The following is a 27,815-nucleotide window of genomic DNA, read 5'->3' as shown; positions in this document are numbered from 1 at the left end:
GCAGTTGGTGGATTCTCGGTTCTACACTCAACTACTGCCTTTTACCCTTTACTTCCACCCCGTTGTGCTTTTATCTCTTAGTCAAAATACATTTTGGCACTGAGTTATAATTTCTTCCATACATTTCAGTGATTGCTGGGGAGAACATGGGTGGCTGGAGGGCATGCATTGCAACACAGCCCCCTCCACCTGCCGGGGTCCAGCACATGCAGTATTAGGTACCCAATACATGTTGGTGGTTTGAAATTTCAAGTCTCCTACTTCAAAATATTCAACAACAATCTATACTAGTTCATTTTCTTCTTTCTAGCTTACAAATGAGCGCATGTCAATACAGCTATGTCTGGACTGAACATGGTCCTCACTTATACGAGTCTAAAGCTTCTAGGACAAAATGGATTTGATGAAAGTAAAAGAACGATTCAATTAAATAATCTTTATAGTCCCATCCAGCTCTGAAGCTCATGGTTCTGAGTTTATGGGTAAAGTGATTCTCCACACCCATATTCCTTCCTCAGCACTGTTCGGTCTTGTCCTCCCTGGAAAACGTGTGTACACTTCCCACGCAGAAAGGAGCCCTGTCCACCTCTTACATGACATCAGCAGAGGGTCCAGTAAGATGTCTTTAATTCTGGTCTGTTTTCTTGATCATGACTTTTATCACTTGTTTTTAAAGGGCTTATCTTGAGTTGTAATTATAGTATTTCCTTTAGAACAAACGGAACTTCCTTCTTTTTATTAAATAGGAAAATTTCCATGGTTTCAGAACAAATAGATACAGTTTCAAAGGACAGATATTTAGGCAAATAATTTCTCTATATCTAACACCATATATAGTGAATGCTTATGGAATGAATTAATTAATGAAGGAAATATTTTATTGAAATAATGTCATAAAAGAAATTTCTTTAACTTAAGTTTAACAGTTGCCCAAAGAAACGTTCTTAGCCCACTCCTCAGAAGAGTGTGTGTTATCTTACGGTATGTTATCTATGGTTTCCACTAGAAGGAGCTCAGAAGTAGAAAGTAGGAGCGCTAACTCCCATGATTTTTTTTAAAGGTTGGAAATTAGCTTATAAGTTACTTCTAGTATATCAATCCTTCTTCTTCTCCTCCTAAACTTATAATTATGAAGGGAAGCATAATAACATTTTCCTGCAAAGAGATTTAGTAATTCTGGCAGTACTTCATTAATCACCTAATCAGTGTTCAAGCAGAACTGATGTCCTTGACATATATAATCAATCTTGATTCCTCCCACATTTGATTTTCATCCTTTTTGAAACCCAGCAACTATACACACTAAGGATTAGTGGCCCATTTCCACATTATAGTTTTGTTAGAGACAACTCATGTGCATATAGTAATAATCAGAATATTGATTCCTATAGTGGGTCTCCTCACAGTCTATTTGAAACACCCTTATCTTTAGTGGATTTATGAAGTGCTTAGGATCAGATTTTATTATAACTTCATGAGAAATAGGCTCAGGTCATTTATTAGCTTAACATATTTGGAGGTAGCCTGTTTATTTTTATAGGCAATCCCCAGGTGCTTGTTTATGAAACATTCTGAAGAACTTTTCCAAAGCTGCATCCTACAGGCACCTGGCATGGAATTGTAATGGTACCCCAAAATTAGGAAGCATGGACTGGGTTTGTCTCATATCTTCTGCTTTGGAAAGGCATTGCTTTCAGAGATCAAGAAATCTGCCCAGTTCTAGTCTCCATAGCTCTTAGCCACTGACCAGCTATTCTACCTACCTAAGTTAGGTATATTAAGGGGTGAGGCCCAGATCTGGAGATATTTGAATGTATAAATATACATGGCTATGGTGCCATCACAGTAAAATAATTATCCTTTAATGAAAAATTAATGGAACTCTGAGCTAGCTAGAAAGTAATTAGTAGATTACAACAGAAATTAAAGTTAACATTCTACCCAGGCATGAAAAGGTGAAAAGGAGGGTTGGAAGGAAGGTTAATTATCAGAGTCCATATCACGTTGATGAAAGGTGGATTAGATTTTGAATGACTATTACTAATAACCATACAGACGTGGCCTTCATTAGGAAAACAAATTTCCTGATCTAAATGAAATCTCCTTAAAACCATTTATTCTCTCACTAACCCACCACGGCCACTGCCACTCCCTTCTCTTTTGCTCTGATGTATGGTGATCAAAGCAATTTTTTGACAACTAATTTAACTTCTCAAACACATGGTTATAAGAAAGGTTATCAATTATTAAATGAGGTATGGCTTTCATTAATACATTGGCAATTTTTTTAATGGTGTCTTAAGTAATTTTTGTTACCATAAATCAGTTCTCTTTGGTCAGGTTAATTTTGGAGAAACCAAAGAACTTTACCAAAAGTGAAGCATTTTTCCCTTATACCCAGACATGAGGAGGTTCATTCTGCACTGTTTCAAATCTCTTGAAAGCTATATCTTGCCCCTGCTGCATGACAAAACTCTCCCTAAACCTTGGCCATTGTAAAGGAACCTAACTATGTGCCTTGGGAACTCTGAAGGACAGACAGGAAGTAAAGTCTAAGACAGGAGCTTAGCTGAGGGGAGAGCAAAAGAGCCCTGATCAGACTTTCAGAGCAGAAGGGAGCTTCAGCATTCATGGGCCTCAACAGCAGCTACTGGCAAGTTCAGTCAATATTGAGCACTTACTGAACTTTGACATTGTGTTCAGGATACTCTGTGCTTGGCCATGATTGTCATCTTCAAAAAATGAAAACAAAAAAAAAAAATCTGTGAGAAAACACAGCCATGATGATTGTGCAATTGGCGACTTCCAGTCAGCAGCTTAAGTCAGGTAATAGGCAGGAGCTAGCATATTCCCTGGCCGGGTCCCACTAGCTTTTGCACAGGAAACTCACCCAGATCCCTTCTTCTGGCTCCAGAGGGAAGAGTTCAGGACTATGTTACAAAATGTCTACTTCCTCCACGTGGCAATGTGGCCTCTGGTTTCTACCACTGTCATGATGTTCTAGCCACCTGTCTTTTATCTAGGTATGGAGCATTAGCTAGTGTCCTGTTTACCTGCTGCTGATAGTCCCATGCAACCAGGCTACTCCTAACAAAGCAAAATGTTGCCACTTTTCTACTCCTGATGGATCCAGCACAGAAAGCAAATGTTAAGAAGCATTGTTTTTTCACCAGCATGGGGAATTATCTAGCACTTTCCTATATCCTCTTGGTGGTAGAGATTTTCATTTCAGTAACTCAGCTGTCATGTTCTTAACATCCAGGCATGCCTTTGAAGAAAACCTAAAGTATCACCACATATCTGGACACCCAATGCCCCTCCCCCTTCTTCTGATTATTATCACTTTCTGTCCAGTTGTGGTGAGTGCTTTCTCTCATCAGTATCACCAAATGATTGACAGGTAGTTATGTTCTTCTATGGCCAAGGGAGTCTTAGATCAGAGGTCTCCATTATCTCCAATAAGTCCTTTATATTTCCCTCCCAAAAACCTCCTGTTTTATGCAAAGAAAGCCCTTCAAGTAGACCCTACCCATCAGCTCCAGATCTATGTGGAATGGCTAGCAGCTACAACCTAGCACAGCTTAGATGTGCACACGGGATCCTTGTGGCACTAGTTAATTACATAAGAAAGTCACATACCACATCTTTTATTTTTTGTTACAGATAAAGGAATATTCATTATCCAAAGTGAGAGTCTTAAGAAATGCATTCAAGCAGGTAAATCTGCACTGACCCTGGAGAACTGCAAACAGCCAAACAAGTACATGCTGTGGAAATGGGTTTCAAACCACCACCTCTTTAACGTAGGAGGCAGTGGTTGCCTGGGCCTGAATTTATCTAATCCAGAGCAGCCACTAAGCATATATGAATGTGATGCCACCTACGTTTCCTTGAGGTGGCGCTGTAACAGGAAGATGATCACCGGCCCGCTACAGTACATGGTGCAGGTGAAGCAGGACGACATGGTTGTGGCCTCAAGGAAACATCTCCATAAGTGGATTTCCTACATGTCCGATGGTGGGGACATTTGTGAACATCTTCACAAAGGTAAAAATGTTTTAAATCAAAGTGCACATGGGATGGTATGCAGTATTTAGGAAACAGTCATGCTAAAGATACTGGATGATAAATGACATTCTATTTTGTGTGTACCAAGCATGGTCTGTGAGGAGGCACAATTTATCAGGGGACTTATATTTTCTATAGTTCTATTATTTTTGGCATTTTAAAACAGAAAACAAAAAAGTCACATAGTTAAATTATTTCCCTCAGGGTTTGTTTCTTTTGTAGCTTTCTCCATCCACCTGTCCATCCGTCCATCTATCCTGTACACACTTGTTAAGTGCTAACTATTCTTCAGCACAGTGTTAGGCGCCTGGTTTACAAAAGCCAATAAAGCAGATTTGGTGCCTCCCCTTATGGTGCTCTGCAGAATTATGCCTCAATAAAACCATGTCCTCCGAAGGACTCTAGAACATCCGTGGAAGCAGAGAATGGAACTCCTAAGGCCCAAGGTGAGATCATCTCCTGGGCTTCAAAGAATGAGTAAACAGAGAACTAAGAGCAAGACATTTTCAGGGCTTCCTACATACAATAAAGCAAGTGCTACAAATCAGCACTCAAAATGCCATAGTTCTAAAGAAGAACTCAATATTTTACTTCAGTATTTTAGCCATATACCCAAACTCACGTGCACACAGGGGAAGACCCAGCAATATATGCTTCTGAGTAGAAGGCAGGGGATTGAAACCAAAGCATTGTGTCCTAAAATGCCTCTGGCTCCTAACAGACATAACTGCTAAGGCTGGTGGTGTGCTGTGAGCTCAGTCTAGCCCCTGCCAACTGTGGGAAAGGGATGGGAATCTCCATAGCTGACCCTTTTGCCCAGGACCTGTTGACTAAATTAAGGGTGGCCTTAATGCCCCTTACCATAGGAAGCCCCAGCTGAGTCATGAAGTTTTTGTTGATTCCTTCTTAACTCAAAGGATGGTGGATGATTGCAGTGTATTGAGAACACAGCCAGCAGACCACATCTGTATGGTCATCTTTCTAGCCAATGGGCCTCCATCACTCTCTCTCCATTTAGGCTGGTTGCCACACTGCACCCAGAGATTCTTTAAAAATGGAAATCTGTCCCAGCAGCTCAGAAGGCTGAGGCAAGAGGATAGTGAGTTCAGAGCCAGCCCCAGAAAATTAGCGAGGGCCTAAGAAACTCATGAGACACTGTCTCTAAATAAAATACCAAAAAAGAGGGGGCTGGGGATGTGGCTCAGTGGTTGAGTGCCCCTGAATTCAATCCCCAGTAAAAAATAAAATAAAATAAACAAATAAATAAAAATAAATTAAAAATGGAAATCTAATCTTGTCGCTTTCCCTTACAAAACTTGCCTGTGACATTTCACCATACTCTCCACCACCCTCAGAATAAAAGTCAAAGTCCTTAGTAACATGGCAGATAGTCCTACGGGAGCAGACACTCCAGGACTTCACTGCAACCCCTTCCCCTGAGCCGCCTTGCTCTTCTTCATTCACCCCACACACTCCTTTCTCTACACCTTTACATTTGTTTTTCCTTTTGCTGGCACAAATATTTCCACAATTAACACCCCCATTTTACCCAGTTCTTATTCAGGAAGACTTTACATTGGTACATACACACACACACACACACACACACACACATTCATGCACGCACATTTGCGCATGCTTGCACAGTCTTCTTACCCCGTTTTATTTATCTTCATGGCACTTACCATGACCTGAAATTATCATGTTTGTTTCTTTGCTTTCCCTTTGTCTCTCCCCACTAAAGCAGAAACTCCTCATGAAAAGGAATTTTTCTGTTTTGTTCACTAAGATATCCCCAGTGCAAGGTACATTAAATGCTCACCAAATATTTATTGAATGAATAAATTAATAAATTTCTATGAAACCATTGAGGTTTAAATACCAACACTGGTGTATTGGGGAACTGGCGGATACTTTGAAGTAAAATCTTCATTAAATTTTCCTTTTCATCCATTCACAAGTTCTGTGCTACCGTAGCAGCCCATTGTAGTAAATAAACAAGTGGGTGAATGTACAAGCAAACCATTTAACAGTTCTTCCTCTGAACCCAGGCCTGGAACTGGCTCTTCTACAGTCACTGGACAATAAGGACCCGGGGGCTCAGGAGGGTTAGTTAGTGCCTGCAGCTAGGAGGATTTCAGTTGATAAAAATGCATAACAAGATGACAGTGTGCGGAGATGATGCTAATACTGTATTTATCAGACTTTGTCATTTTTTTTTCTCCTAGACATGTATACAATCAAAGGGAATGCCCACGGGATGCCATGCATGTTTCCCTTCCAGTATAACCATCAGTGGTTTCACGAATGCACCCGGGAAGGCCGGGAAGATGACTTGCTGTGGTGTGCCACCACAAGCCGATACGAAAGAGATGAGAAGTGGGGATTTTGCCCAGATCCCAGTAAGAATAAATCTAGTCTTCTCTGTATGTCATGAATGAATCAAGGATGATTAGAAAGCATGTGTATCTAAAGAAAAGCACCAGCATTGATGTATTGAAGTCTGAATAAGCACCCTGATTCCATTAATCCCGATCTTGATTTGGGGCTTGTTTTTTGCCTTGGAAAAAACAATTCAGATGTATATTCCTTTTTCCCCCCTTACATTCAAAAAGATGTTAATTAGCCATTCTTCATTAAGCTCAGTACATAAGGATGCTTTAACCAGAATCAAATTATAATACTCTGTGATCTCATTAATCCCAGCTTCCCGGCAGGGTACTTCAAAACAAATCTGAACGCACATAAAGCCCAGTTATCTTTTCAATCCACTGCCTCTTCTGAGCTGCCCTAATTTCCCCACATCCATACTGCTTGTCTTGGCCATTGTCAAGTCCAGGCATCAACTGGCCCCTTGATGATCTTTACATAAAATCACAGTTCCCTCATTATTTCTCCACAATGGGTTCTCATCTTGTCTCCCTTTCCTTACTATTTATTCTCTAGCTATAGCCTCAAAATCCTTTTATCTTCTTAACTTGACTTTCAAGTTCTAGTGACAGATGCAAAGTTCTTTTTTTAATTAATGCTTTATAATTTTTATCTTATTTTTATTTAACATAAAGATTTCTAATTGTTCCTACATATTGGACAATATTTATATACACTTTCCGCTCTCTCTATTCCATTTCTTCCATCTTTGCTCCTGCAAGTCAGAGTATAGTTTTTAGAACCTCTTCATCTTTCATGCCTACTTCCCCTCCACTTATGTAATGAAATGAAAAAATTTAAAAAGAAAGCTAATTGAAGAGATTAAGTCCAAAGAATCTGATTTACAAATTATGTATAGAATTGTTTTATAATCTAAGAGCCAATATGGCTTAGTAAATACAAAGGAGGATAGGCTTTGAAGTCTGATAAGCCAACACTAGAGTCCTGTTTCCTCCCAACAATGAGATTTTGGGAAGTTCCCTTTGTCTCTCTGGGTTTTAGATTCCTTGGTCATAAAATGGAGATAATAGCACTACCTATTAGGGTTATTGTGTGGATTCAATTAGTTAATCCATCTGAGGGATTTATAGCACCTGGCACACAGTATGCACTCATAGGGATTGGTTGCCACTCCCACCACCATCATCATCAAACTTAATTTATCTTTTCTGCATACACTCTCAATCAACGGTCCTTCCTCTTTATTGCCCATCAACAAGCACTAGGCTAAGCATAGTGGTGAATACCAAGAGTTTTAGAACTTTGGATTCTCCCTTGAAAGAATTTGGCAACTACATGGAAGGCATGGCTCTATGGTTGGCTCTATGCCAGAAAATGCAGACTATATTTGATAAGATGTTCTAGAATCACCTGAGATATAGTTAAAAATGTAAGTGCTTGCTCTTTTAGAGATGCAGAGAGTCCAGGATTCAGGACTCAAGTATCTGCATTTTTGACAAGTGCCTTAGGTGATCCTGATGCAGATAATTCATCATCAAAGAATTCATAGGATGCAGGTAATTCCGTGCAACACACATCTATGAATAGAGTGACATTAGGACAGTTAACAACCAATATGGTATAGGCTATTAAACAATCCAAGTAGAGATCTTAGTGTGGGGTTTGGAGTTCTAGAAGCCCACTGCTGGTATTAACCCCCGAGCTGCTGGAATGTGAATGAAGAGGTGCAGGAAAGTTTGAGGTAGCAGGGTGCTTGAGACATTAGCTATTCTACAAGCATGACAATATTTTGTCATTTAACAAGTGTCAGATCACCAACTTTCTCCATCCACATCCATCTAACATCCAGGTATACATGCAAGTAATCCCTACACACCCTCAATTCCTTAACCAGATGTCACGTTACTTGCATTATCTTCTCTATTTCTATCTCCAGTAGATGTCATTAAAACCAAAAAAACGAACCAATACTAATAGAATTAACACATATTTCACATGGATCTAATAGTAGTGACTTAAAAAAAAAGAGAAAAAGAATGATAATATTCTTTTAAGATTCTCAGAAAAGCTCTGTTACTTATAGCCATTACATCTTCTCAGTGGAAGCCTGGGTTTCATGGGGCTCAGGACTTTTCATCCCCCAGACTATCTCTTTGCTTGGCTTCCTACAGCTCAGAAGCTTCCTCTACTTGACAGACTGCCAGATTCCCCTCTCCTGACCTTTACCACAACCAGCAGGGAGCATGTTTTTTTGGACAGTGCTGAACTGCTGTTCCAGTTTCTTCCTTTCTTGTTACTTTCGGTTCCAGGTGGCCAACATAACTCAAAATGATGTGTTAGAGACTGAAATCTGAGCAAGCTGATAGCTCTTTCCATGGGGTCAACAAGTGGATGGGACAGAGAGGAAAGGTTCATACTTCTGCATTTCATCTCACATTTCTCACATGGAAATCTTTTCTCATGATGCTGAGGTTGTTGTTTCTTTTTTAAGTTGATTGTAAGTGATTTAAATTCAAAACTTAATACTGATGAACACACACACACACACACACACACACACCACAGTGAAGGGTGTGATTAAAGATCTTCAGGAATAAGCATGATGCATAGGAATCTCTCTGGGTTCATTCAGAGGTCATTTGGGGCCATTCTTGGTCTCTCAGGGTTCTATGCTCTACAAAGCTGGAGAGTCACAGTTAGTTTGAGATATTTTTGGAATACCAACCTCTGGAATGATCTGATTGCCCTTAAACCTTATTCAGTTGGTATGATTTTGACGAGTAACTTGAATGACATGGTAGAGCACATTGATACCAGTGTCAGTGCATAATTGCCAACTTCACCTGAGCCTCCAACAAGAATCAGAGAAGCTATTATATCTCTCTTCATCAAAGTGAAAAAATTTTTGCACTTCAAAGGACACTATCAAGAAACTTGAAAGAAGGGCTGTGGATGTCGCTCAGTGGTAGAGCACTTGTCTAGCATGCACAAGGCCCTGGGTTCCAGTCCCAACACTGGAAAACTAAAGGAGGAAAATGAGACAAAAGCCTACAGAAGGGAGAAAATGTTTGCAAATATTTTCCACTGGGGAAATAGAAAATATTTTCTATGAAAAATATTTGCAAATATTATGTATCTTACAAGGAACTTATATCTATAATATATTATTACAAGTTAATGATAGAAAAACAAATAATTGTATTTTAAAAAAATGGATAGACACTTTTCCAGAGATTTACAAATGGCTAATAAACACATGAAAAGAAACTCAACATCACTAGCCATCAGGAAAATTCAACAAAAACCACAAACACCATTTCACATCCACTATCAAAAAGAGAGATAATAATAAATGCTAGTGAGGATGTAGAAAAATTGGAACTTCATCCACTACTGCTAGGATTATAAAAGATATAGCTCTTTGTAACACAACCTGTCAGTTCCTCAAAAGATTAAATATAAAGTTCCCTATCATTCTGCATTTTGCTATTAGGCATATAATCAGAAGAAATGAAAACATGCCCACATGAAGCTTGTACATAGACACTCATAGCAGCAAATTCATAACAGGCCAAAAATAGAAACAATACAAATGTCTGCCAACTGATGAACACATAAATATAGTGTGATATAGCCCTATGGTGGAATATTACTGGGCAGTAAAAGAAAAGAAATACTGGTACATGTTACAATGAAGATAACTCTTGAAACATTATGCTAAGTGACTGAAGTTAGTCACAAAGAGAACATATTTTATAATTCCATTTATATTAAATGTCCAAAATAGTCAAACTTTAGAGATAGAAACTAGATTCGTGGCTATTGTGGGCTGGGGGTAGAGAGGAGGATTGAAGGGAAAGTGGGGAGTGACTGCCAATGGGTACTGGGTTTCTTTTTGGTATGATGAACTTGGTCCAAAATTGATGGTGTTGAGCTGGGGATGTAGCTCAGTGGTAGAGTGCTTATCTGACATGCATGCAGCCCTGGGTTCAATCCCCAGCACAGTAAAAATAAATAAAATCGATGGCATTTATGGTTGCACAATGTTTTGAATATACAAAAAGAAAAAAGCAATGGATTGTAAAGTTTTAATGGGTGAATTATACAGTATATGAATTATATTTTAATAAAACTGTTTTTAGATATATAGGAAATGAAGAAATGTAGATCATATGTGTATTATAGCATGTGACTGGTGGAGACAGAGAGAAGGCAGTAACTGGGATAGGGAGGCCAAGGTAAGGAGTTTTGTTGTTGGTGATGGTACTGGTGGTGGTTGTCTTCGTTGTGATTTCTTGCTTTTTAAGGATGAGAGGTGCTGAACCATCTATGAATGCATCTGAAAATGATCTCAAAAGAGGTTGAAAATACAGGAAAGTGAGGCAACTGGCGAAGGCCCTGTGATCTCTCAGAAGTCAGAAGGAAGTAGGGTCCAGATCAAAGATGCACAGATTGGCCTTTTATAGATAAAGACAATTTCTCTAGGAGAGATGAGGTAGGGTACAGTGCAGGCCCATTAGTTGCATTAGGTGATGGGAGAAAAGTAGAGAGACCAGTCTAGTGGCTGCGACTTTCTCTTTGGAGAGGAGAAAGAAGGAATGAGCAGTTTGGACAATGGGGAAGGTGTGAAATGGGTAGCATGGTGCTAGAAAGAAAGCTTCTTGGAAAGCTAGTGATGTTTCCAGGGAGTATTAGGGGTGGTTGACAAATGAGATGGGTGGAAGGACTTTTCTTGGCAATGCTCCTCTGTTGGATGCAGGCACAGAGGGGACAGATGATTGGGCTCCTTCATTGAAATAGGGCACCATAAAGTCACTAATGAGCTAAATCTTCATATTCAAAGACAGAGCAACACATAACAAAATTGGAAGGGACAATTTTGCCTGGGGTCTTTGTAACACAGGCAGTCTAATTTTCCTTCCTTGGTGACTACTACTTCTCAGCTTCCTTTGATAACATGTCCTCCTTCACCCAACAATCTTTAAATACTGATAGGAAGCTTAGGGGATAGAATGGGCTAAGTAGAACATGCTTCCTGCATGTTGATCAACAAGCAATCACGTAATGTATCATCCAATTTCAATTATGATCAGAGCTACCTTCCAAGGAATGTATAAGGCATTCAAAAAGTGCATTGCAAGGATCCTGACTCAGCCTGTAGACCCTGTTAAACGAGATTTACCAGCAGGGCACTTTACAGGGAACAGACACCCAACAACTATTTGCTGAGTCCAGGAAGACCAAAATGAGACAAAAAATAGTAACTTTACAAGTTGGCATTCAATAGCAGCTTTGATAGTACTAGTCTTCATTTTTCTAAAAAATTCAACAATTTTAAAAAGTGACAAGAAACAGTAGACCTGGGACAAGGGCAAAGCTATATTCTTAGGGAAGAAAAACAAGCCACACTTAAGAGCAAGGAAAGGCTGATATCTGCCATAGTTCACAGTAAAATCAGTGTTGGTATGAAAACACCTCAGCCCATTGCAACAGAGGTGGCTTGGAGGGGAAAGATCTCCAACCTACAACATCATGCAAATGATTTCTATCATCTCTAGCAAACAATTAACTTCCCTCAAGGAGTTCAAAATTCAGTGAGAGAAAAGATAATAGAAAGACAACCAAATATGCAAAGAAATATGATGATGATTCTATCCCTTAGATTAAATTTTTTCCAGAATAATTAAACACATTGAGACGTGAACTTTCAGTCTTGCGTTTTCAGTGGCTTAGAAAGAGAGAGATAAGGAGCCTGTGGCAGGTGGGTCCTGGAGAGAAGTCTCTGAGGCAGAGGTTAGCATGCAGGGAGTCTCCTGGGGAATCCTCGCAGGATGAGATTATGAGGAAAGGAAGGGAAGAGAGCAGAAGCGCACAGAGGTAGATATCATGTAGTCTGATGACCTCTAGACCAAGTTCTCAAATCGGTGTGTCCCTTCCAAGTTGCTCCTAGTTGGGAGGGGGGTCTTGTCCTTGCCTTGACCAGTCATGGTGTGGAGAAGGGAAGGGAGAAGTGACACTGGACAAAGAGGCTCTTCAGCCAAGGCAACACTTTAAGAGGGTTTAATGCTGAGGGGTGTCCCTTGGCAACTGGAGAAACAAATCTCTTGGTCCCGAAGCGGGAGCAGGGCCACCCAGAACAGTGCTCACTGCTATGCCTGGACTTGTTATTTAACAACCTTCCAGTGAGATCTGTGGAGTGACACTCCGTCCATCTAGGGAAACAGAGAGCATTTGTGTCTACCTGCACAAAAGAACAAATCCTTACATTTCAGGTAAACCAAATTTCAATGACAAATGAGTTGACTCGTCAGGAGTATATGAACACCTATTGCAAATACTTGACTGAAGTTTCTCTATCAAATAACTTTGAGAATTCAAAACCAAGGAAAACCTAACACCAACTGGGCCATGGGGTGTGTAGCACAGACACAATCACCTGCAAACCTTTAACCTTGACTGTTGAGTATGTAGAATTCAGGCAGGTTCTACACAAAGTCATATTGACAGAGCCAGACTAACTCTTGGGGAAAAAAATAAATAAATGGGAATGAGATCAATTGAAGTGCCATGCAGAACTTTTCTTGTCATGTATTTAGCTGTGGTCTGGAGGCTTATTAGGATTTATTGCCAAGTCTCCGTGGCAGCAGATGAGAAGCAGATACCCCACTCACCAGGACTGAGCTTCCTCTCAGATCTGCTGAGGATTGAACCCAGTGCCTCATACATATTAGGCAAGTGCTCTACCACTGAGCCACAACCCCAGCCCTCAGATTTGCTTTTCTAACATTCTACTCTCTTCTAATAGCCAAGGCCTACTTGGACATGCCCTCCTTAGGAAGGGTTTTGAATTTTTTCCTTTAGGACAGTGTTTTCTAGTATTTGCTTCCTGGAGCATCTGCCTTGGAAACCATGTTTTAAAAACATGTTTTAAAGACATGTTCCTGAATCCTGCCCTAGACCAACTGTTTCAGAACCTTTGAGACTGACAATCTACATTTAAAAAAATAATCTGGCTACATGAATCATTTGCACCCTTAATTAGTAAACAGTTCCCTCTCTGCTCCCCCTTCTGGTCTCAGCTGCCACACTGGATGAACATGGCAGAACTAAGCTCTAAAAAATGGGAAGGCCTGGCATTTTAGCTAAAGACCGTCTTTAAGGATTCCATCTCAATGGGGAAATTTCAGCCACCAGGGCAAAATGGTTACGAAATTTCCCTCCCTCTTTCCCTTTTCTTTCTGGTCTTTTCTTCATCTGTTGTTCTATGATAGTCTTGTCTTCTGCCCACTTCAGTCTTGGACCCTTCAATAAATACATGTATCAGCCAGGAAATTCTAAAGACAACCTGAGATTTATATGTGATTTAATAACTTCTGATTAACTAACTCAGTTCTGGGGAATGTGTGTTGTAACCAAACATGAAAAAAAAACTTTCCACATTTCCCAAGGGAACCACCTAACTAAGTATGGGGAAAATAAACTAAAAAGGCTTTCACCATCAAATAAGTTTAAAGAATACTGAATTAAAATTACCTGAACTGCAGAACATTTCATTCTTTAATAGGCTAATACACACCGGGAATTTCCCAGAGGACACCAATGTGCATTATGGCCTGGATCTACTTTGTGGAGACTCTTGAATTCATCTTATTCTGAGGACCACAATTGGGAAAGGATGTTCTAGATTGTAGTAGGTGGCCTGTCCATCAGCTATATTCATGCTATCGGATGGATCACATTTTCTACAGTCTGAAATTCTTTGTCTGCTTACTCTATCTTGGGGCTTAATTTAGCATTTTAGCAAAAGTACCCAAACTAGGTCTTCATTTTCTGTTATTTCAAGAAACTTGAGATTTCAGATCCACATTTCATACTTCATGAAATTTACTTTCAGGCATACTATGCAATCTTTGGCCAATGTCTTACAAGTGGATTTTTTGCTTCTATTCCTCTTGGCTGAAAGAACTATTCAAATATCAAGGTTCCTGTGCTTGATGTTTATTTGAAAATTTGTGTTCACTATTGACTCATGTAACTATTCTATTCTATGTATTCCACTTAGCACTTGGGTATTTAGGGAGAAAAATCTTTTGAAACAACATTTGTGTCTGTCTCCAATATACATTTTAATTCACAAAGCTTTTGATGTAAAGCTGTAAATGATTACTCACCAATGAATACAGATTTTATTTTTTATCGATGTTTCACTTCTATTTCCTTCTCTTAAAACCAGTTTTTATTATTTTCCTTGAATGTATCAGAGCTTCTTTATTGATAATTTCTTGAATATCCTTAGGTAAATCTTGAAAAAGTTTAACTGTAAGACATCAATGAAATAACAATGCGGATTTTCATCTAACAGACCTAATCAAGAATAGATAAGCTTTAGAGGTTGCAAGTTGGACTCATTCCATTCAAAAGTGTCTTAAAAATATATGTCTGTATGGATAAAATAACACTATAGTGAATGTTTTAAATGGATTTTTTTCCAGCCTCTACAGAGATAGGTTGTGATGCTGTCTTGGAGAAGGACCTCGATTCACACATTTGCTACCAATTCAACCTGCTTTCATTTCTCTCTTGGACTGAGGCACATTCTTCATGCCAGATGCAAGGAAGTGCTTTATTAAGTATTGCAGATGAAAGTGAAGAAAATTTCATAAGGAGTAAGTAGGTGGATGACGCACATTGATATTGGTATGATAAAATGATTATTGTTAACAGTTATGTTCACATATGCAAAAATGTCTCTTCTGAAGACATTAGTCATTGAATTCCATTTATAAATTATTAAGTACTCTATTAATTAACAGTTTATCTGTCACTCACTGCATGCAGTACATACTAGGCTTTCTGGAAGATGCCAAAGAATTGAACATTTTAGTGGGAAAAACAAAAACACACACATGTGAACTAACAGTATAAGACAATAATATAAAATGTCAAAGGATTTGTACTAACAAGCGAGACTTGTGTTTCACCCATTCCCTAAATCATTCTTTTACTTCTTTATAGATTAAATGTGTTTGGGAATCCCTTTAAATTTTTTTTTTTTGGAAACATTAAATAGTGTCAAAAAATTAGTCACTTTTATTAAGAATTTTTGACACTTTTTTTCTCAAATTTTATTACACATGTAGGACAATGAAAATAATTCTTAAATCAGCTATACAGAAAGAAAAGCAAATGAAAAATTACCTATAGTTCTATAAACCAGAGTTAACCATGTCCTTTTTCAAAAACATATAAATGCATGGGATATACATAGCATATATGAATAAATGGTATCATATGAAAGCATGAGGCAGCTATTGCACATAATATAGGTGCAGGAACCAGAGAGCTCCCTGCCTGGGATTGAATCCTGCCTCTACCACTTACTAACAGATTTACTCAAGCAACTCACTTAAACACTCTGTGCCTCAATTCCTCCACTATCTAGAGGAAATAGTATAGTACCTACTGCTTAGTGGAGATTACATCTTATAATGCAGATGAAGTCTTAGAAAAGTGCCCAGCACACATAACGAATACTCAGTGTGTGTTAACCATTTAACAACCATGCACACAGTGGGTAAGCTGCCTTTTTCATTCGCCTACCTATAAGAAACATGTGTCCATGTCTGTAAATATATAGTATACATCATAATTGTTAATGATTACCTAGTAGTGTAGTTAGGCAGTAATGTATTTATGTAATCTCCTCTTAATTAGAGACAGATAAAATTATCTTATTTACTTAATTTGTTACAATTATTAACCATTCCTGCACATTTCATTGTTCATAGTTCCACAATTATTTCTCTATAAGCTTATAGAAGTGGATTCCCAGAATGGAAGAGGAGGCACACTTACTTAAAAGCTTTTGAAAGTCAGTAACATTTTCCAGAAGAATTGTTACAAATGGATAAACAGTGCATGCCTACCCTTCCCCCCAGATTTGAGTGAGTCATACATATTAGAGGAAAACACCAATTTCCAAAATTATTATTAACCTGGAGGTTTTTATGTAAAAGTTTGCACACCATTTATGAATTACAGTTTTATCTATCTTAACTGCAAAAATATATTATGAGAAGATTTGGAATTATGCATTGAATTTCAATAACTATTTTTGAAAATAAAATGTCAGAGACTTTGATTTATATTCCTCAATTCTATAATTAGACTTTGAAAGTTGTTTAGGAAAACAGAAGTCTATTCATAAAGACAGAATTCTGTTCTAATTAACCTATTTTTTAATGATGAGAATATTCTAATGTTTCTTGCTAGTTACTGGTGAACATTAACTATGGGAATAAAGAATTTTCTAAGCTGTCATGTATGCCAAGCAATATCCAAAGGAATTTACATTTGAGTTTGTTATTACAATATTGAGGGTCAATTTAGTTGTAAAGATAAGTAGACAGGTTTTTTGAACTTTAAACATAGATTATAAATTGCAGAATGCCTTTATGTGTGTTAATAAAACAATTGCACAATGGACATTCAAAATATAAGAATAATTTATATTTTAATTAGATTACTTTAAAACATTACTTGGCACTTACTTAGATATGAATTATGGAAATTTTTCCCTGTTTTGTCAATGCATTTTTTGGGGGGGCGGGGGTACTAGGGATAGAACTCAGGGGGCACTCGACCACTAAGACACATCCCCAGCCTTATTTTGTATTTTACTCAGAAACAGGATCTCACTGAGTTGCTTAGCACGTGGCTTTTGCTGAAGCTGGCTTTGAACTTTTGATCCTCCTGTCTCAGCCTTCCAAGCCGCTGGGATTACAGGCGTGCGCCACCAAACCTGGCATCAATGCATCTTTCAATACATTTCTTGTCATCACAAAACCTGTTTCGATCTGTTAATGATCATATAGTGCTATTGAAAGGAATAATTAAATCAGCATTAGGACGAGATTCCATGTGCAATCACTGAGGATGCTGCAGACTTGCTATGTGAATACTCTGACCTCATAACCTGGGAAATTAAAGCATGAGATGCGTGATGCAGTGGTCAGCCACAGGAGCCACAGAGCCAGCCTGCCATAAACTGTCTCTGACCTAAGTAGTGGGAGCAGCCTCAAATGTTTTAGTCAGCTTTTTCACTGCCGTGACCAAAAAACCTGACAAGAACAATTTTAGGAGGAAAAGTTTACTTGGGGGCTTACAGTTTCTGAGGTCTCAGTTTATAGATAGCTGACTCCATTCCTCAGGGTTCAAAGCAAAGAACATCATGGTGAAAAGGTGTAGCAGAGGAAAGCAGCTGATGACGTGGCTCCAGGAAAGAGAGAGAGAGAGAGAGAGAGAGCACTCCCCTCAATCAAGACAAAATATATACCCCAAAGGCATGCCTCCAGGGACCCACCTCCTCCAACCACACCCTACCTGCCTACAACTACCACCTAGTTAATCCTTATCAGGAATTAATGCACTGATTAGGTTAAGGTTCTCATAACCCAATTATTTTGCCTGTAAACTTTCTTGCACTGTCTCACACATGAGCTCTTGAGACATCTAATAGCTAAACCCTAACATACTGCATGTGGCTTTAGTCCACACCTGATGGAGATCCCTCTGGATGCTCTCTGGTCCCTTGCATTTTGCTGCTTCTCTTGGCCACACATTTCTGACTGGCTTTCCCTGATCTGCTGTGCTTCAGCACACTTTCTGAAATTTAAAGACTTGCCTCCATTGGCTTTCTGGGAGTGGCCCTGGACACTTCCTCATCTACACTCTAAAAGTCTTAAATGCATGAACCCTTTGAAAATAAGATGGCTTCAGAATCTTAACAATGCACCCCTGAGTACATTGAGAACCTTTGAAGGACAACATTTTTGGATGCTTGAATGAAACACTGACAGCCAAGTGTGAACTTTAGGAGATTGCTGGGTTTCTGAGGACAGTGGAGGTTTGCTTTTGTCCCTCTGAAGCATCAGGGTGGGTTTTAGTAGCACCTAAACCCCATCCTGTTACAAAATTGATTAATGACTCCATGAACCAGGAATAGGAAAACAAGACAGAAGTATAACATTAAAAACGTTCTAATTCCATGATTTTCTTTTCAGAGCACATAAGTGGTAAAGCAGTAGAAGTATGGACAGGTTTGAATCAGCTGGATGAAAACACTGGCTGGCAGTGGTCTGATGGCACCCCACTTACCTATCTGAACTGGAACACAGGTACCCACAGTGTTTTACTTACCTTCGACATGTGGCATCTTTCTGTGGCCTTAAGCAGCAGCATGTCCCATGTAGATACAAGACATTATTCTCGAAGTGGCTTATAAATATTTTTTAGCCTAACTAAATATCCTATAAGGCAAGTTTTTCCAGACAAATAAGGTAGAGGCCAGGAAGGTAAGCTATTTAGCTAAGGCTGCAGGAGAATGTGGGTTAGAGTTCAGGTTCCAGCTGCTGTTTTTAGAAATAACAACAAATTGAAAAAAAAAAAAAAAATTCACTTTAAAGTGAAATTGGCTCTTTTGCCATCATTGGGAAATCATTTAATTGTCATGTCTGGACTTTAGCTGCAAAATCATAATATCTAATAGGCTTGACTATCTTTGAGAAGTATCTTTTGATGCTAAAATTACATTTCAGTGTGTATTGAACTCACTTGAAACACACATATTGTATTTTCAGAGACGAACGTTGATCCATTTGTTGAATATCGCTGTGGAGTATTTAATACATTTATATCAAATGCCTGGAGGAGTAGGGACTGTGAGTTCACCTTGCCTTATATATGTAAAAAATATTTAAACCACACTGATCATGAAATAGTTGGTAAGTGTTTTAACTTGTTCTTGCACATTGTTTACTTATCCTCTCAATATATTCAAATTCCTCTATTTTTGTTAATTCATAATTTAAATTTAGCTAAAGCTGATTTATGTTTTTATGAATAAAAATGTGTAACTAGATAATATCTGTAATTTCAAAAGCACAATGAATCTAACAGATGTATTTATGCTTTTACTAAAAGCTGAAACAACCTGAGCATAGCAAACATTTTCTTCCTCTTTTTAAAAAATTTGCTTTCTTTAATCATTCTGCATTAGAAGCTTGCTCTTTTTTGCTAATCTAGATTTGAGTTTTATTTATGATTCCCCTAGAAATTAAACATATCAAATTATTTACTTCATTAATTTTCTTTTTTGTTAATTTTTTAATTGACCCACAATAATTGTACATATTTATGAGATAGAATGTTGTGTTTCGATATATTTCAATACATCTATGCATTGCATAATGATTAAATCAGGATTATTAGCTTATCCTTTATTTCAAATGCTCATCATTTCTTTGGAGTGAGAACATTCAAAAATCCCTCTTCTGGCTATTTTGAAATATACAATGCATTGTGTGTGTATGTGTGTGTGTGTGTGTGTGCGCGCGCACTGGGGATTGAACCCAGGGCTTTGTGCATTCGAGGCAAGCACTCTACCAACTGAGCTGTATCCCAAGCCTAATGCATTATTTTCAACTTTAGTCACCCTACTCTGCAGCAGAACCAATTCCCCCTATTTAATTATAACTTTACACCCTTCTCGATTTTGTACCACATCTGTATCTCTTATTAGTAACACCCTCCCCCTAAAATAACAAAAAAAATGGTATAATTAAGACTTAAATAATACCAAATTACAATCTAGCCCAATTGTTTCTGTCTTTAAGGTCTATTACCTCTTTTTAGTTCTTGTGGGAATAAATGTCTTAACTCAAAAGTAGAGATAAAAACATAACCATTTTTAAAAGAATCATTACAAGAATAATTAGAAACAACTCTACATTTTAAAAAGGCTAAATTGTCATGTTTAAATATTGCCCCTTACAATCAGGTTTTAACTGTTATTCTCCTTTAAATAGCTCAGCCTGCGAATAATGTACAACAGGGGTAGGGATCCTGTCGTTTTTTTCCCCCACAGGGATTTTTCCATTCTTTCAAGAATTTGCCTAAAAATGCTGCCAGCTGTTTTTGTCCTTTTCCCTCTGTCTCTTCCTTCTTTTACCTTTCACTGTCCATGTCTTTCTTCTTCATCTTTTCATTCTTTCTTATGCTCTCCTGCATTCCCCTGCCTCCTTTCTTCTGTTTCATGTTTTTCTAATCTACTAATTGAGACTAGAAGACCAGAAATGGGAATAGTGGCATTAGGTTTGTTTGCAGTATATGCTGTTGCTTTGAGATCAAGAAATTCTTCTGATGATTCAGTCCAGTGTCTTCACACTGTGCTTCTGGGATCCCAGGGTTTTTTGTTTGTTTATTTTAACTGACACATAAAGAAAATAAGAATTGTACATGTTAACAGGGCAGCCTTTAATGGTTTGATACATGTACACCTTGCACAGCATTGACATCAGGTTAAAATCTCTACCTCCTCAAGTCATTTCTTTTTTCATTGGTGCATTCTAGTTTTATTAGTGGAATTCATTGTTACTTATTCACATATGCACACAATGTAATTTGGCCAATTTCATTTCCCAGTAAAACTTTCAAAATTATTTCTTACAGTTTCTCAAAATACACAATACATCATTATCAACTACAGTTATCTCACGGTGCAAAAACACCAGTTCCTCCCATGTCCATCTAACTGTAATTCAGCACCCATTGATCAATATTTCCCCATCTCTCCCCACCTATTCTCCCTGGTCTCTGGTAATCATCAGTCTTTTCTTAACTACCGTGAGATCAACTTTGTTATATTCCACATATGAGTGAGATCATGCAGTATTTGTCTTTCTATGCCTGGTTTAGTTCATTTGACATACTGATCTCCAGTTCCATCCATGTTGTTCCAAAAGACAGGATTTCATCCTTTTTATGTCTGACTAGTATTCTGTTCCATTCACCACGTTTCCTTTACCCATTTGCCAGTTGATGGATACTTAGGTTGTTTCCATTTCTTGACTAATATGAATAGTGCTGCAATAAGCATGTAAAACAGATGTGTCTTTGACATACTGATTTCATTTCCTTTGGAAATATAGCCACTAGTGGGATTGCTGGATCATGTGGTAGTTATATATTTATTTTTGAGGAACTTCCATATTGTTTTCCTTAATGGCTATACTAATTTACATTCACGACAACAGTATGCAAGGGTTTCCTTTTCTCTACCTCCTTGCCAGTATTGATTGTCTTTAGTCTTTATTATAATAGCCATTCTTATCGGGGCAAGGCTATATCTCATTGTGGTTTGATTTGCATTTTCCTGGTGACTAGTGATATTAAACTTTTTTTTTTTATGTCTGTTGGCCATTGGGATATCTTCTGTTGAGAAATGTCTACTTAGATCTATTGCCCACTTTTTTTTTTTTAAGTTCTCTATCTCCAACTGTCAGCTCTATGGGAGTAAGGAACACCCACTACCTTTTTTTTTTTCAGTTTTAGATGGACACAATACTTTTATTTTATTTTTATGTGAAGCTGAGGATCTAACCCAGTGCTTCACACATGCTAGGCAAGCGTTCTACCACTGAGCCACAACCCCTGCCCAAAGTCTAGACTCTTTTTTTTTTTTTTATCAGATAGTGAACTCAGGATCACTCAACCACTGAGCCACATCCCCAGCCCTGTTGTGTATTTTATTTAGAGACAGGGTCTCACTGAGTTGCTTAGCACCTCACTTTTGCTGAGGCTAACTTTGACCTCACAATCCTCCTGTCTCAGCCTCCTGTGCTACTGGGTTATAGGTGTGTGCCACTGTGCCCTATGCCCACTTTAATCAAGCTATTAGTTTGTGTTTTTTTTTAATTGAATTTTTGGAGTTCCTTCTATATTCTAGATAGTAATTCCTTGTCAGATGCACAGTTTGCAAATATGTCTCCCTTTCTGTAGATTCTCTCTGTGCTCTGTTGATTAATTCCTTCACTTAGCTTTATAGTTTGAAGTAATTTCCATTTTTGCTTTTGTTTCCTATATTTGTGAGGTCTCAACCAAAAAATGCTTGTCCACTCCAAAGTCCTGAAGCATTTCTCTTTTTTTCATCAAGTACTTTCATGTCTTACATTTAAGTCTTCATTTTTTTTAGCTTATTTTTGTAACAGGTAAGAGATAGGGGTCTAGTTTCAGTCTTCTGCATGTGGATATTTTTCCAGCACCATTTATTGAAAAGACTGTCCTTTCTCCAATGTGTGTTCTTAGCACCTTTGTCAAAAACCAGTTGGCTATGGAAGCATGGGTAGATTTGTAGGTTCTCTCTTCTGTTCCATTGGTCTATGTGTCTGTTTTTATGCCAATACCATGCTGTTTTGATTGTTATAGCTTTGTAGTATGTCTTGAAATCAGGCAGTGTAATGCCTCCTGATTTGTTCTTTTGTTCAAGATGACTTTGGCTATTTGGAGTTTTGTTTGTTTCCATATTAATTTGAGGACTGTTTTCTCTAGTTTTCTGAAGAATATCATTAGTATTTTGATAGGAATTGCACTGAATTTGTAAATCATTTCATGTAATACAGACATTTTAACAACACTGATTCTTCTAAGCTGTGAACACAGGATGTCTTTCCACTTTTTGTCTCTAATTTCTTTAATCAATGTTTCACATTTTCATTGTAGATATCTTTCATCTCTTTGACTAAACTTATTTCAAGACTTTTTGATAGCTATTGAAAATGAGATTGCTATCTTGATTTCTTTTTCAAATAATTCATTATTGGCATAAAGCAACATTACTCATTTTTATATATTGACTTTCTATCTTGCAACTTTATTGAATTCATTTATTAGTTATAAAAGTTATTTGGTTAGATCATGTCTTCTGGAGACTGACAATTTGATTTCTTTTTTTCCAATTTGGTTGTCCTTTATTTCTTCCTCTTGCCTGCTTGCTCTAGCTAGGACTTCCAAGACTATATTGGCTAAAAGTGACTATATTGGCAACTTTGTCTTGTTGTAGATCTTAAAAAGAGAGCTTTCAGTTTTTCCACATTCCATATATTGATGAACCACATCCTCAGCCCTTTTTATTTTTGTTTTAATACAGGGTCTTGTTAAATTGCAGATGCTGGCCTCAGACTTGCAATTCTCCTGCCTCAGTCTCCTGAGTTGCTAGGATTACAGTTGTGTGCCACTGTGCCTGGCTACCCCTTATTATTGTATAGTGACTTTCCTTTTCTCTTTTTACTGCTTTTGATTTAAAGTCTATTTTATTTTATATAAATATGGCTACTCCTGCTTTATTTTTGATTCTACTTACATGTCATATCATAGCAATCTCTTCACTTTCAGCCTATATATGTCCTTAGAGGTAAAGTGAGTTTCTTGTGAGCAATGTATATTTGGGTCTTGGTTTTTTTTGTTGTTGTTGTTGTTTTCTTTTCTTTTTTGCTCCAGACACTGTATGTCTTTTAATTGGAGAATTTAATTCATTCATGTTTGAGGTAATTATTGATAGCTAAGTTTACTACAATCACTTTATAACTTGTATTCTAGTATTGTTATAATTCTTTATTTCTCCCTCTCTTACAGTCTTCCTTTATGGTTAAGTGATTTACTCTATCAGTATGTTTTGATTCTTCACTTTTTATTTTGTTTTGTCTATTATAGATTTTTGCTTTGTGGTTACCATGAGGCTTACAAAACATAACTTTTGATTATAACAAGTTATTTTTAATTTTTACCAACTTAAAGACCAGAACAGAACCAAATACAAAAGAACAAGAGAAAATATACTACTAAGAAAAGTACACATTCACAGCCCCTTCCTCCTCACATTTAAATTTTTTGATAGCCCATTTTACATCTTTCTATATTGCCTATCTCTTAACACATTAATGTAGTTATTATTTTTCAACATTTTGAATTTTAGTTTTTATATTAAAGATATGAATGGTTTAACACCATACTTACCATATGAGAAAATATGAGAACATTCTGAATTTGTTTATATACTCTTACTAGTAGGTTTTCTACCTTCCCATAAATACTTTTACTCATTAATGTCTCTTTCTTTCAGTTTTAAGAACTTCCTTTAGCATTTCTTGTGTAATAGATCTGGTAGTATTGTATTTTCTCAAGTTTTCATTTGGGAATGTCTTGATCTCTTCTTCATTTCTAATGGATAGATTTGCTGGGTACAGTATCCTCAGAAGATAGTCTTTTTATTTCTTTTTCCTTCAGTACTATGAAAATCTCAGGCCACTCTGTCCTGGTCTACCAGGTCTCTGCTAAGAAGTCTGCTGTTGAGTAAATTGGGAGACTCCAATGTGCTGTTTGTCTCTCTTGCAATTTTGAGAATCTTCTCTTCATCTTTCACCTTTTAGAGCTTGATTATAAAATACCTTGGGCTAGCCCTGGTAAGTTAAATCTGACTGGTAACTTTTAACTTTCTTGTACTTGGATATTTTTATCCTTCTCTAGGTTTGGGAAGTTTCCTGTTATTATTTCTTTGAGTAAGCTTTCTACCCCTTCAGCATTTTCAAGTCCTTCTTGAACACCAATAACCCCAGATGCCTCATCCACAGTTACTGGCCTGTGGTTACACTGCAGGATTCTACCTGGCCCTAGGCAGATGGATGGACCAGCCCCAGGTTCCTGTGTCATACCTGTGGCCACCCAAGCTTCATCACACCCTGAGCCCATAGCCCACTAAGACCAACACAAATTGGGTAGGAGCAAGGCTCACTCTATGGGCTGTCTATTGATGAGATGGACTTGTGGCCCTATTCTGCCATTAGCTAGAATAGAAATACAATATACTGAGGCCATGTATCTTCCCCTGGCACTGGAGCTGTTCCAGAGGCTTCATCTGCAGGCAGGCCTGGGGATGAACCCACCAGGATCTGCCTGGTGTTAAGGTTCACCAAAGGTCTAGGGCAAAGACCTTTGAATTCCTCAGAATTGAGAAGGGCCTAGCCCTGACTTTCAGCACTGAGGTCTAGGGCAAAGTCTTGTACTTACCACCCTCTCCTACCCACAGTCAATGGCATTTTGCAGCACATTATACTGCCCAAGATTGAGGTAGTGTTGTGAAGGCAGTCCCTTGGCCACTAAGACTGTCACTAAGCTGTAACACCTGAGTCTCATAGCTGCAAAGGCCTACACAGTCTCAGGGGTATTCCGAGGCCCATACCACCACAGATGGCAGAGAAACAGGCCAAAACATGAGTCTGTGCCCCTAGGATGTAGGTCTTTCTAGTTCACAAGCAGTTCTAGAACACTATCTGAGAGCATTGCCCTCAGAAAATAACTGGCTAGCCGAGTTAGGTGGCACACGCCTGTAATTCCAGTGGCTCGGGAGACTGAAACAGGAGGTTTGCAAGTTCAAAGCCAGCCTCAGCAAAAACGAGGCACTGAGCAACTCACTGAGACCCTGTCTCTAAATAAAATACAAAATAGGGCTGAGATGTGGCTCACTGGTTGAGTGGCCCTGAATTCAATCCCCAGTATCCACCTACCTCACCCCACCCCAAAAAAGAAAATAGCTGCTGTCTGAGACTGGTGGTGGAAGACACCAAGGCTGAATTAAACTAGGTTGTACTTGAATCTCATAGCTGCAGGGGCCTGTACAGTCTCAGGAAGAGGGTAGGTGTACCCCAGTTTCATTCTACAGCCAGAGATGATGCAGGCAAAAACTCAACCGATCTCCATCTGATGCTGAGGCTGACGCAGAGGCTCTATCTAGGAGTTGTGGCCTGTGAATGAGGTCTTCAGTTTCTAAGAGGTGCTGGGTCTCACTGCAGTGGGCCTGGCACTGGGGCTCCAACACAAAGCCCTGTGCTAGCTTTCATGCCCTGTTCCCCAAGAAGGGAGTCCTGCTCCCTGCTCTGCTGTTGGAGATTGGAGGAAACTTAGTGGAGACAGTCAGCCTAACAATTCGTGGGGGTCAGTCCACAGGAACTGGTCTGGCAATAGGGGCCATGGTCACAGGGTTTCACCATGGTGGGCCTGGTACTGGGTTTCAAGTTGAAGACCTCGAACATGGTTCTCTCTACTTCCCCCAAGGAGGAGGCATCTCTTTATGTGCCGGACTGCTTGGAGTTGGAGGAGAGGTGACACTTTCCTTCCTGCCTTCTTCAGTATGCCCTTTCATTTTGTTGTACTAAAAGCAGGGCCTAGTCTCTCATCTGATTTCCTTGGGTCTTGTGAAGGTAGTTTGGTGCATGAATAGCTGTTCAGCTTTGTGTTCTGTGGGGAGACATCACTGGGGGATCTTACTCATCTCCATCTTGGGGGTGAGGGTGAGGGGGCTGTGCATGGCAAGCACACAAGAGTGAACATACTGAGGAGCAGATCCAGCACCTCCCACATGTCAGGCAAGCGTTCTACCCCTGAGCTGCATCCCAGCCCTCAACCACCATCTTGCTCTGCTACACCAGGTTCTTGCTTGGCTCTGCTATTGCTTCCATCAGAAAAAGTTCCTCCTTCACCTTTTTTTTCGTACCTTTAGACTGAGGTTTAAAACTCCATATTTTAAAAGGGATCTGTGTGGCTTCGTTTCCTAGCTTGAAAACCACCGGATGATGTCTACATGTTCTACATTCTTGGACTATGATTCTAATTGTTGTCAGAGTCCAAGAAGCAATTTTAAAAGAATGTTTTCTTCCCCAGATAGCAGTGAAATCATACCTAACCCTGTTAACTAGCCCCGACTTTCAGCTTTTGTTGTACATGATCTTTGTAAAGTCTCCTACTGCTTTGTGCCTTAGATGGAAAATGAGGAGCTAAGATTCATTTTACCTTAGATCTAGATCTAGATCAGAGATTAGGCCCTTCTCAATTCTGAGGATCTAAAATTCCACGATTTATATGTCATTGCATTTATCTTGACTTTCACATTTTCAAAGTAATCATATTGATGGCAATTTAAATAAAGAGTAATAAGTCATGTTAAAATAATTGTGGAAAATTTCATTGCTTTTTGTTGAAAAAAGATAAAGATGCTTGGAAATATCACGCTACCCACTGTGAGCCTGGCTGGAATCCCTACAATCGTAATTGCTACAAACTTCAGAAAGAAGAAAAAACCTGGAATGAGGCTTTGCATTCTTGCCAGTCTGATAATAGCACATTAATAGACATAGCTTCATTAGCAGAGGTGGAGTTCCTTGTAAACCTCCTTAGAGATGGTGAGTATCTTTGCCTTAGATTTAAGAAGAATGAAACATGATGCAGTAACTTTTTTTAAAAAATTTTATTTGTTAGTTGTAGTTGGGCACAATACCTTTATTTAATTTATTTATTTATTGTTACGTGGTGCTGAGGATCAAACCCAGGGTCTCACACGTGCGAGGTAAGCGCTCTACCACTGAGCCACAACCCAGACCGCAGTAATGTTTTATTAGTGGAGCTGAAAAGAAATTTAAGCTATTTAAAAGTGTTTTGGGCACATTTATTTAAAGGTTCTCAATAGTATT

General features: G+C 38.5%; 1 protein-coding gene across 1 annotated transcript in view; it reads left to right on the top strand.

The window, feature by feature from the left end:
* The window catches only part of Pla2r1 (phospholipase A2 receptor 1), a 120,645-nt gene that overhangs the window by 12,330 nt on the left and 80,500 nt on the right, over window positions 1-27,815 (top strand). The window contains 6 exon segments of the mRNA XM_015479221.2: window positions 3,664-4,047; window positions 6,297-6,470; window positions 14,952-15,125; window positions 18,522-18,635; window positions 19,098-19,241; window positions 27,333-27,527. Coding sequence (XP_015334707.1) covers window positions 3,664-4,047; window positions 6,297-6,470; window positions 14,952-15,125; window positions 18,522-18,635; window positions 19,098-19,241; window positions 27,333-27,527 — 1,185 coding nt within the window.

This window comes from Marmota marmota, unplaced genomic scaffold (assembly GCF_001458135.2).
Source record: "Marmota marmota marmota unplaced genomic scaffold, marMar, whole genome shotgun sequence".
Taxonomy (NCBI): Eukaryota; Metazoa; Chordata; class Mammalia; order Rodentia; family Sciuridae; genus Marmota; species Marmota marmota.
This window is presented reverse-complemented; position numbering and strand designations above follow the sequence as displayed.